Source organism: Sorghum bicolor, chromosome 2 (assembly GCF_000003195.3).
Source record: "Sorghum bicolor cultivar BTx623 chromosome 2, Sorghum_bicolor_NCBIv3, whole genome shotgun sequence".
Lineage (NCBI taxonomy): Eukaryota > Viridiplantae > Streptophyta > Magnoliopsida > Poales > Poaceae > Sorghum > Sorghum bicolor.
In genome coordinates this window covers 10,771,791-10,783,601 of record NC_012871.2, presented here as the reverse complement: position 1 = coordinate 10,783,601, position 11,811 = coordinate 10,771,791, and the positions used below count along the sequence as shown (strand labels likewise).

The 11,811-nt window shown below is 39.2% G+C and overlaps 2 protein-coding genes across 3 annotated transcripts; one reads left to right on the top strand and one right to left on the bottom strand.

The window, feature by feature from the left end:
* LOC8054464 lies at positions 1,270-9,872 on the bottom strand. 2 transcript variants are annotated; one of them, XM_021454541.1, is made up of 12 exons: positions 9,857-9,872; positions 8,811-8,886; positions 4,777-4,940; positions 4,562-4,703; positions 4,251-4,488; positions 3,696-3,788; positions 3,519-3,617; positions 3,109-3,444; positions 2,330-3,019; positions 2,202-2,241; positions 2,028-2,094; positions 1,270-1,577 (listed from the first exon to the last, which is right to left on the bottom strand). In XM_021454541.1, the coding sequence occupies exons 5-11, from the start codon at positions 4,446-4,448 to the stop codon at positions 2,075-2,077; spliced, it is 1,476 nt and encodes a 491-aa protein (XP_021310216.1). In that variant the 5' UTR covers positions 4,449-4,488; positions 4,562-4,703; positions 4,777-4,940; positions 8,811-8,886; positions 9,857-9,872; the 3' UTR covers positions 1,270-1,577; positions 2,028-2,074. The 2 variants fall into 2 exon arrangements, with proteins under 2 accessions (XP_021310216.1, XP_021310217.1); XM_021454542.1 differs by lacking the exons at positions 4,562-4,703; positions 4,777-4,940; positions 8,811-8,886; positions 9,857-9,872 and adding an exon at positions 3,877-4,079 and having other exon boundaries at positions 4,251-4,353.
* LOC110432614 lies at positions 8,876-9,950 on the top strand. The gene is made up of 3 exons (XM_021453376.1): positions 8,876-8,902; positions 9,228-9,314; positions 9,600-9,950. Exons 1-3 carry the CDS (start codon positions 8,876-8,878, stop codon positions 9,948-9,950), a joined length of 465 nt encoding a protein of 154 aa, XP_021309051.1.

The following is an 11,811-nucleotide window of genomic DNA, read 5'->3' as shown; positions in this document are numbered from 1 at the left end:
AAGTATTTTTGGGCAGCCGATGAACTAAAAGTTCAACTTTGATGGACTTGCACATTGAGACACATTCGTACCTCCAAGCCAATAATGACATGTACATGTAGAACCAAGTCAATTGTACCAAAAATCACTATGCAGATGTAGGAAGGAGCTCACCTTATAATCAATGGTCATATCTAATGGTGTCATATCTGTCTGCGGGCTTTCTATATATCTATATCCTCAAAACATGCTACTACTACTATAGAACCTTCATTGCTGACGTAGCAAGTCTATCACTACCAGTTTTTGGCCCCTCAGTGGTGGATGTTGATGGTGATATAAGTTATGATCACCACCAGTCGGGAACAGGCAGTGATAATAGATTATCACCGTTGGCTTGTTTTACCATTAGGCAATGATTATGTTTTCAAGAAACCTGAAATCGTGGCCAAAAATAGCTAAAGATGTTTTAACCAACAAAGCACCCACCAGTCACAAGTCACGTGAGTTTTCACCTATAGACACGCACCAGATATCGAGCCGAGATCTTCCACCTCACATGTAGCTCCCCTAAAGTAATTTATGTATAAAGGGCATATACATCCCCCTCGATCATATTCACCTTGAAATAAATATCTAGGTCCATAAACAAATTTAAATGAAAAATGTTAGCTGTAGATATCATCAAGCACTACATCTTTATTTGGTCCACTCACCATCCAAGGTAGCTTAAATTTTAGGACCCCTAACGTATTTAAATAACGACAGATTTCAACTACAAAGTTGTAGAATTAATCGAGAACTACAACTTTGATATTAGTCATTTCTCAATCGAGGTAGTTTGAAAGTTTTAATTTCTAATATGAGAATTCTAGCATAATTTCAATGAAAAAGTTACAAATACAAACACTATACCACAGCCAAAGTATAGCGTCAGCAAAACGGTCGCTATAAGCCGTTATAGCCACCGATCATCGGTCGCTATAAATTTATAGCCACCAATGTATAAGTCGTTGTAAGTGGCGTCGCTATAAATATATAGCGACAGATAGGGTTTATAGCCACCGATGATTGGATACTAATATTTATAGCGACCGATCATCTGTCACATGTTTATAGCCACCGATCATCTGTCAATATCAAACTTTTTGGCTACTAATATTCTGTCACTATGAACTGACACAATTATGTATAATAATAATTTCATATTAACCAGATTTCAAACTTAATAAACATACATAACATGTCACATTATTCATCAACCATACATACATATATAAACTTTAGCTGCCCACAACACTAACCACATTATATTAGATAAAGGTATCTCTCAAGTCTTCATTGAAGCCAACATTTAGCAATAGATCAAGTTCTAGATCATCTTGATACATGATATGTCATCATTACAAAAGGACACGCACACATACAACCTAGCTAGGTCAAATGGCAAGCACAAGTCATATGTTTGCTTGCACAATGTAACTAGATTGATTACAAAATGCCTCATCTCTATCTCATCAAAAGCAAAATGTCATGTTGGCTTCCTGGTGTCATTATCCAGCATGCATCATGTACACCTCCAAAAGGCCACCCTCCACCTGAACACCACAACATAGCACACACAAGAAGTTAAAGATGAGAGCACATGATAAAAATACAAACATGACTAGAGCATAAGTAGCAGCAATATATTGTTTTTGCAAAGGGAAAAATAACATGACCTTAAGTAAATGCATACAAGTGATGAACCAGCAAAAACAAAAGAGTGCCAACACTGGCCTCGGATAGTAGTTTGCATACACTTGTGGTATAGTATAATTTCATTATTACACGCAAGGCACAAAACATGAGTTCTGGAACAGGAAACGAATGGGCAATAGGAACACGACTTTGCACAGAATGCAACTTCCTTTTGAATTTGTATAGTGCAAGTTCAAATGATTATTATCCGCATCAAAATTTGTATAGCTACATGCAGTTTCCCTACTAGTCACAGGTCATCAGTTTGCATGCAAGCTTAAAAAGGATAAAACAGAATACTGACCGACCTCTATAGAAAAAGGTAGAAGTCACATATAGACTGCCCACCTGAGTTCTAGCTCTTCTCTCTCCCTTCTGCAAGTCAGTGTAAAAACAACACAGTATAGGCTCTAATTAGCATCATGAAATTTGCTAACATTTCAACTGCCACAAGAGGAGAATCTGAACTAAGAATAACATACCTGAAATAGCTTGAGGCAATTTTGATGCCTGCTGCTTAACCTTCATTTATCACAAATATTAGTAATTGTAAGTTTAACCATTTGTCATATATGAGAAAACAAGAAACAATGACAAGGGTAGTTTATACTCTGTTGTATGGCCATGCAATCGACAACTTATGAGCATCAGCCATCTTTTCGACACCAGGATAAGTGCGAGGCAGAGCTGCATCCCTTTTCAGCACATGATTAACAATAACTTCACAATATTGCTTTCCAAGTGCTACACCTCCAATAATGGTTTTAGGATTTGTTGAAACAATTGTTCCGAGAGCCACACGTGCATTGGATCTCACCACTTCATATAATATCACATTCATTCCAACATGGGGTTGCACGTGTTTTGCTTGTTTTGCTGCATCGGGTTGCACTTCATGGGTTGCATCGGGCTGGACTGCAGGAAGAACATTGTCGGGGATACAATGACGGGATGAGGTTGCATGGGGCTGATCTTCATGTGTTGCACCGTGCTGGACCGTAGGGGCTGCATTGTTGGCGAAGCGTTTACCAGAGAAGAATGCATGGCGCTGCGTAACAAGGGTTGTATCATTGGGGGTGCATTGATGGGGTGAGGTTGCATGGGTCTGTACTGTATTGGCTGCACTAGTGGGGCTATGTTGATGAAAGTGCATAACTTGGGCTGCAAGATGCCTCCGTACAAACAAGTATCCATCTTCCTCGGGACATTCTTCATGATCTTCATTATCTCCGCAATCTGCATCTTCTTCAAAATGAGCATCATGATGATGTGCATCAATATTTTCTATAGACCTTGGGCTCTACAAACAAATGGAGCAATAATGTGACAAATTTGCATAGGGTATTAAGAGACCAAAATAACTGGCTGATGTATTGTCATAGTATATACCACATGTTGGCGTGAATTAGAACCATTATGTGACATGACTTCCATAAAATTTTGCCTTTCCTCTGCATGCCTTTCCTCTTGCCTTTTCATTTGCTCTTCTAGTTCAGCTATGCGTTGTTCAGCTTCTTTACGGGCCAAAACTTCCATTTGAAATCTTGTAGATTGGTAACACTTCAATCCTGCTACGCCGATATCTTGAGGAGTTGGTCCTAGACCCAAAGCTCGTACACGCCCTCTTGGCTCCTTTGCACCACAAGCAGCAGCAAGTGCATCGCCCTGTTCAATTGTTCTTTCCTTCAACTCCGGGCAGGCTTCAACAATTTCTTTAAGTTTGTTCTACATGAATGAGAGACCAATGTTTACACACCAATGTTACTAACACAGTCCAGCAAAAATGTATGGAAACTTACAATGATTGGTTCTGCATTCTTTGTAGGAACACCATTTTTTCTTGTATGAGTTTTAATATATACTTCATCTCGTCGAGGAGGGCGTTGTAGCAAACGACCCTACAAGGTTTTTTAGCTTTCAGTATAAATAATCTACAGAAAATAACTATGTAAGATAGTGAAAGCAGATAACTATACCAATTCATGTCTAGCACGAGCAAAGCTCTTGGTGCCTGATGTATGATGTATGGCCAACTTAGCACGATTTGCTTTGGCAGTTTTCGTGCGAACCTAAGTGAGAAATTATTAGATTATGCACAAATAGGTGTATACAAGTTCCACAAGCATATAATAATATTTTAATATTAACAAGCCTTACTTCAAATTCTGGAGACATCCAATGAGCTACAAGATACTCCCAATCACTGTCATTAACTCTATCACCATACATTTTCTTCAGTTGCTCATCTGTTATTTTTTATCAAAATACATTTTCTTCAAAGTTGCCTTAAAGTCCTTCCATTTATATCCAGCAGTTTTTAAAACCCAATGCTTCCCATCAGCATGAATATCATATTTAGCCTGATTTTTCCATGGGAAAATACATAGTTTCAATATAGGTCACTGAAGTTTCAAAACAGCATGGTTTTGTACAAAAAGAACACTTATTTTTTACACCAACTGCAGTTTTCTAGCAGATAACACCAAGTTAAGATTATAGTTGAAAACTGAATGCATAATACCATAAATTACCTTTATTTCTTTCCAAAGTGCATCCTTCTTTTTAATATCAACAAGCCTCCAATCAGAGCACTGAACTGATATCTTCCTCACCAAACAACCAATAACACTAGCAAGCTCCCTAGCACGTGACCCTACAGGCTGATCAAATTCATTAAGATCCACTTTCACTTTTGCCATATCAGGTGTCCTTGCAAATACTTCTTCCATTCTAGTGATACCCCTCCCTCCAATTTCTTGCGTGGAATATCTATAACAAGAAACAACTAGAGTGGTAAGATATTATTTTGCTAGAAGATATAACAAAAGATAGTCTTTAATACCTTCATTGGGACATAAAAAGTCCCCAGTTGTTTCACAATCCAGATCTTCATCAATCTCCTCAGTTGCATTCTCAACTGAATTTCTTGGTGGCCTTGGACGCAAATTATGGGCTTCAGTTTCAGTAACAACTGTGTGAGTTCTCTGCAAGTAACACAATGGCATAATTAACTTGTCATGAAACATGCAAACACTAACAACAAAGTTCTTACAGAACCTTTTTCCTTTTCTTAGGTTGATCCTTCAACTCTTTTGTGAGCCTAGGGATATTAAGAGATTTTAGCTTCGCATCAACAATTGCAATGTTTGCATTCCTCTGCTGTTCGTACACATTGAGAGGGGCACAAGTATTGTTTCTTCTAGCGCTTTCCATTTTTCCTCCTAAAAATGACAAAGAAGAAACAAATAAATCATTAATTTTCGCAAGAAAGCATTAGGAAAATATAGCAGCAATACAATTTAAATAATACTTACTTTCTAGACCCATTTTTAGGTTTCTTTTTGTCAACTGTTATACCCTCTATGTCGGTTCTAATAGAAGGGATAACCCCATTAATAATATCCACAGACACAGTGCCACTAAGATCATTCACAGAAGGCATAACTTGACCATTATCATTATCGGCATGTTCAATCTCCAAATTATCCAAACTATATGAACCACTAGGTATTGATTGAACAGCGGCGGCCCACTCAGTATCAACCTTATCAGGAACATAGTATACTTGAAGTGCTTGCGAAGCTAGAATGAAAGGTTCATCTGAAATCTTTTCACCTGTATTGAATAAATGCTTAAAGTTGACACTTGTGGTCCCAAATTGATCAGTTTTTACCCATTTATTTTGCACACGGTTTTCAACCCAATCACACTTGAAAAGCACCATATTTCCTTTGTGATGGTAGTTCAGTTCAAGAATTTCCTTTATAACACCATAATAGATTTTCTTTCCTATTATAATCTGATCATTTTTGCCCCTCTCAAAGCTTGCTGACTCTGCAACTACAGCAACCCCACTATTTTGAATAGCTCTACCCTCATCATAGGATTTTGTGTGGAACTTCAATCCATTTATGGTATAGCTACTATATTTTTGTGCAGTCATCATTGGCCCCTTCGCCCATATCTTAATCTCATCTGTTGCTTCCTCACTCATCTCTTCCACCTGTGATTATGACAAATTTCTATGAATCTAAATATGGAATACATCTGAAGTTACATTTGTTGAGTTTTCTTCTTACTTACATGCAACCTAAACCACTCATGAAATGATTCATGATGCATGCGGTTGATGTCCCGTTTACTTCGAACACCAATTGAGGATAGGTAGTGAGAATGCTTGTTGTATATACCATTTTATCAGTTCAGAATGTATTAAGTAATTCATCATGTGAAATGTAAAAATAATTTGGATGCCTTACTCCAAGTATGGTCCTATATTGTCATAGTTGAACAAAACATATCTATGGGCTTGCAGCCATGCCTTGTGGTCTATACTCATTGTGCACTTTCCAGCCAGTCCACGACCAATAGTACGAAAGAAAGGGGTTGTGCTACAATCTTCATGGGTTAGAACTTGATAGCCAACTTGAGTTGCACCATGTAGATAGCGAGCACAAAGTGTAAGGCACTCATTAAACATAGACCACTCCATAATTGATCCTTCAGGGTGACTTTTTGTATGAATAGAACCCTTTAATCTCATTAGATATCTATATGCAAAAATAAAAGGCAAAGCAAATAGATAATGTTATAAAAAAGTAGCTATAAATTCTGTTAACTATGTAACACTATTTATATGACCATGAAAATTACCTCTCTACTGGCCACATGCTACGGAAATGGACAGGACCAGCTATTCTTGCTTGAGCAGGAAGATGTACCATCAAGTGTTCCATCATATCGAAAAATGACGGAGGGAATATAACCTCAAGAAGGCGCAAGGTTTCAGCTATATTGGCCTCTAGAATATCCATATCACTTCTTTGAATAACAGGTGAGCAAAGTTTCTTGAAACAGTTACTTATACGAATCACTCCTGCACTAACAATTTCAGGCAATATTTTTCTCACAGCAAGGGGTAGCAAGTGTTGAAGAATAATGTGGCACTCATGACTCTTTAGTCCAAATACCTTTTTCTCATTAACATGGATGTTGTGTCGTATATCAGATGCATAACCATCAGGAAACTTGACCCCTTTTAGTATTTGACAAAATAATTTCTTCTCATCAGGACTCATTGTGTATGGTGCAGGTGGTAAATAAAGTGGGTCATCAACTTCAATAGGGTGAAGATCACCTCTAATACCTAGAGCTTGAAGGTCTAGACGAGAATTCAAATTGTCCTTGGACTTGTCAGTGGTGCCTAGGAATGTGTTAATTAAGCTTTCACTCACATTTTTATCTATGTGCATGACATCAAAATTATGTCGCAGCATCAAATCTTTCCAATATGGAAGTTTGAACCAAATAGATCTCCTTTTGAAAATGACTAAGGGCTCCCCTTCCTTCCTTTTTTTCTTTACTGTGGTTGCTTCCCAGATGGATCCTTGCCAAAACTTGTACTAAGGTCCTTAGTGCAGTCCAAAATTTGCTCCCCGGATAGTGGTGTAGGTGCTGGCCTAAACTCAGTTTTACCACCAAATTTATCAGCATCAAATCTAAATGGGTGGTTTTCATCCAAGAATCTACGATGATCCATATAGCATGTCTTCGTACCATTACGAAGTCTAAGTGAACATGTGAATTGGTGGCAATCAGGACATCCTGCTTCACCAGATGTGGTAGACCCAGACACATAACCTAAACCTGGGAAATCTGAAATAGTCCACAACACTGCCGCCCTCAACTTGAAGAACTCACCCTTTGAAGCATCATAGGTTCTAACTCTATTTTCAAACATATCTAACAAATCATAAACAAGTGGCTGTAAAAAGACATCCATATCATGACCTGGGGCACGTTTATCGGGAATGAGCAAAGAAAGGATGAAATTTGACTGCTTCATGCACATGGAAGGTGGGAAATTGAGTGGAATACAAATACCAGGCCAAACACTATAGCTAACATTGTTCATCCTCAATGGATTAAACCCATCCGTGGCAAATGCTAGACGGATATTTCGACTATCTGCAGAAAATTCTGGATACCTCTCATCAAAATCCTGCCATAGAAGTGAATCTGCAGGATGCCTTAGCAGACCATCCTTTTTTCGGTCCTCATCATGCCATCTCGTTAGACTTACTGTTTTAGAGGATAGAAATAACCTTTGGAGTGTTTTCTTTATAGGAAAGTAGCGGAGAACCTTTTTAGGAACCTTATACACATGTCTCTCATCTAGACTCTTCCTATTAGATTTCCATCGAGAAACCTCACATTTTGGACACTGATCTTTATCCACATTCTCTTTCCAGTAGAGAATGCAATCATTTGGACAAGCATGAATACTTTTGTAACCAACTCCAATAGATTTAACCAATTTCTTAGCTTCATGGAAGTTTCTAGGTAGATTTGAACCCTCGAGTGCATCATTAAGTAGATCTAGTAGTATGTTCATAGATCTATCAGACCATCCACCAAGGAGTTTGATGTGGAGCAATCTAATTAGAAACCTTAGTTGTGTATATTTCTTGCAATTTGGGTATAGCTCTTTGCTATTTTCTGCTACCAACTTTTGAAGGGCAACTAGTTCAGGACAAGTCTCCAAAGTTGAACTATCATCTTCAAAATCTCCTCTATCATCTAGACCAGCAGCTAAGTCTCTAAGCAAATCAGATATTTCATCATCCTCAGTAGAATCCTCTAAGACCTCAGTAGCATCACAATTCCCATGATTCATAGAAGAGCTAGCTTCTCCATGTAAGTTCCATGTTCTATATCCTTTTAGAAACCAATCACATATCAAGTGCTCACGGACTTCACTCGCCTCTTTCCAAAATGAGTTCACACACTTTCTACAAGGGCATAATATCTTGCTGCCTACTGCAGAATTACTAAAAGCAAAAGCTAAGAAACCATTCACTCCTTGCAAATATCTCTTGGTGTGCCTATGTGAAAGTTTTAGGTTAAATACCATTTGACATGTATATATAACTTTCAATATTTGTAAAGTAATTGTTTTTTACCTAGCATTATCATCGATCCATGTTTTATCCATGGTCAACCTTCACACAAGACATCGACTAGATTTCAATATAAAATAAAAAATATCACAACCATTGAAACAGTCACATACTAGGGACATAGAAACCTACCGAGACAAACAAGTAGAGCTGCTGCCAAGAGCACGTTCAAATGCCTTCCCGAGGTGTCCAATTACATGTGGAGCAGCTGCAATTACAATACGGTGAGATCAGACCAATGCATATATATCTCAAAACATAGGTACAGATGAATAGAACCAGGATGTAACATAACATATAGGAGCAAGCACTTGACAAGTTGTAGCAGGTCTGGAAAGAAACAAAGCTGAACTGAAATGAAGCAAAAAAAAATTCAGAATTTTTTTCACAGAACAGACCAAAAAGATTCAGCAATGGTAAACTAAAAATCCAGTTATAAATATGACTACCTATTTATTCGGTATATATTGACCACAATGCTAGCTCTGTTTGATCAGCTGAAGCAATGTTTGTGTTCATTTATCTGTGTTTTTTTTTTCAACTTTGCAGGGAATATGGATAGGCATGTTGACAGGCACGTTTCTCCAAATGTCTATACTTCTCGCCATTATCTTCACAACAAAGTGGGATAAACAGGTATGTACCACATTTACTCCCTGTTGAAAATTACTCCTTCCATTCTAAATTATAAGAGTTGAACTTTTTATCTTAAGTTTTGTCTTATTCAAAAAATTTATATAAACATAATAAAATTTAAACTTGAAAACCTTTTATTAATAAACCAAGCCACGACAAAAAAATAATTTGTGATGGATTAAGTAGTGTTTTTGAGGAAACCCAGCTGCTTAAAACATTCCTAGCTGGTGAATAAGTTGTCACAAAACTATGTACTATATGAAACTGGGTGACGTACTGTTGCAGGCGGCGCTGGCAGAAGTCAGAATGGCGGAGTGGGGAGGAAAGAACGAGAACCTGCCACTGATGGAAACAACACATACGGCTGATTTTTCAGCTGATACTAAGTATCATCTTGACCTGATATTCCATGGCCAAAGCATTACGATGTTCCAGGCTTCAACACTTCTCTTACGAACCCCGAACAATAAGATGCGACCAACCAACCGCGTAGGGCTTGGGGGCTACGAGCAGGATGGGTGGGAGGAGGGACACGGGCTTACCGGACGGAGGAGACGGCGGCCGCGACGGCGAGGACGGCGGCCGCGACGGCGAGCGGGGCGGCCGCGACGGCGAGGGCGGAGGCCGCGACGGTGAGGGCACCGGCCCCTGCGAGCTCGTGTGTGGCGGCCTGCGAGCTCGCGTGCGGCGCGTGAAGATGAGATGTGGGCGGCTGCTGGTGTTGTGCGGCTGTGGTTAATTTGGCTGGAGATAGGCTAGGGTTTTGGTTGGTACACTGACTGGTGGGCCGCACTAATTTCACTGCGCGCGAGTGGGCTGGGCTGAGCGCGCCAAAAACGAAAATGGGCTATAGCGACCAATCATTTGACGCTAGTATTTGTTTTTAGCTACCGATCATTTGACGCAAATATATAGTGACTGATGTCTTGTCGGTAGGAGGAATAAAAGCGACCGATCATTGGTTACCAATTTGTAGCGACCGATTGTTCAACGTTAATATTATGTTTTAGCGACCATTGTTTGACGCTGTACTTTGGCTGTGGTATTGTGAAAGTTTCCTACCTCTACGTGATCTACAACTTTTGTTTTTATCATTACTCGATACAAGGTTGTTTGGAAATTTAATATATATATATATATATATATATATATATATATGTGAGGAGTTCAAACAAAATTTTAAATAATAATGTTCTCTAAGTTTCTTCCACTACTACAATATTCTTTACCAAGGTGGGTGTTTTGGATTTCCGGAGACGGGCATTCCAACCGCCTACGATCAAAGGTCACGATTAATACAACATTAACCGAGGCGTTTGTTTGTCTGCCTCCGAAAATAAATTTAAAAAAAAACAAAAAAGAAGAAACCCCAGAGCCAAGATCAAGGCCCAAGGACTGTGCACTGCCGCCGTCGCACTAGCCGTTGGGGAGCTCGATACGCGCCAGGGAAGATCCACGCCGTGCACCTAGCTGGAGATCCAGATGTGCCGCCACCAGCACTCGCCGCGCGCGACGCCGGAACCGCAGCGAGGCGCCAGCCACCGCATCCACCATGTGCTCGGAGAGAAGCTCAGAGGTGTCAGCAAACGTGACCTTGAAACAGAATTTGAGTAATCACAATGATTTTAAAAGATAAGATTTTCATCTACAAAGTTGTAGATGCCTTAGATTTATGACATAAAGTTTGTTTTCATTCGACTTCGTTTTAAAAATTGTAAGAACTATACTGTGCTGCAACTATTTTTAGAGATCGCTCTAGATCTAGCCACCTCTAGAAATCAATTTCTACAGGTGGCTCGATCTAATGTTAGCCGTCTCTCAAAATGGATTTCTAGAGGCGGCTCGTTCGATAAGAAACCATGTTTATAGGTGTATTTTGATTGAGCCACCTCTAAGAGAATCATCTCTCTTGCTAAAAATGGTTTTGGTAGTAGTGTGAGGCCTTATGGTTGCACCAGCTTGTACTCGAGTTTCAAACATTGTTTCATTGGGCCACACTGCATGTCTTTCGTCTTGGTTCAGTGTCAAGGCACCAATGCATTCGAACGTTCACCTTCACCTCTTGTTTGTGAGAGGGTAGCCCTTGGATGTGTCGCTTCCAGCAGGTTCCTACACCTCGCTAATGTACGCTGTCTACCTGACTAAAAATACACACAGAAGAAGATAGTGGCAATCTAATGACTACTAATCTGGAGACTAAATTACACATCTTTTAGATTGCTTTGTAATTTGTCTTAGGAAAGAATCTGTATAGCTGGTCTGTTTCTGTAAACCAAAAGCCTAATAGATGCCTACGTAACTGGGTACTTGTCAACCTCATAATCAATCCAAAGTTTACAGTAGTTCGCTCTTTAGATTCATGTATGACTGTATGAATAGTCGTAACTGGATACGACTAAGCAAGGCATGCATGCATGCCTATATAAAACAATTTATACAAGCTCAAGCACCTCTAGTGATGTAGTTTGAGCATTGTCAGGCTGCAACAAGCGAAAGG

Excerpts from the sequence above, each read along its gene's own strand:
- LOC8054464 (XM_021454541.1), bottom strand. The coding sequence starts at position 4,448 with ATGGAAGAAGTATTTGCAAGGACACCTGATATGGCAAAAGTGAAAGTG. Across the intron at positions 2,242-2,329 it reads TTGCATGGCCATACAACAGA|GTTAAGCAGCAGGCATCAAA; the intron begins GTATAAACTACC and ends TGATAAATGAAG. Across the intron at positions 2,095-2,201 it reads ATTGCCTCAAGCTATTTCAG|AAGGGAGAGAGAAGAGCTAG; the intron begins GTATGTTATTCT and ends ACTGACTTGCAG.
- LOC110432614 (XM_021453376.1), top strand. The coding sequence starts at position 8,876 with ATGTGGAGCAGCTGCAATTACAATACG. Across the intron at positions 8,903-9,227 it reads GCAGCTGCAATTACAATACG|GGAATATGGATAGGCATGTT; the intron begins GTGAGATCAGAC and ends TCAACTTTGCAG. Across the intron at positions 9,315-9,599 it reads CAACAAAGTGGGATAAACAG|GCGGCGCTGGCAGAAGTCAG; the intron begins GTATGTACCACA and ends GTACTGTTGCAG.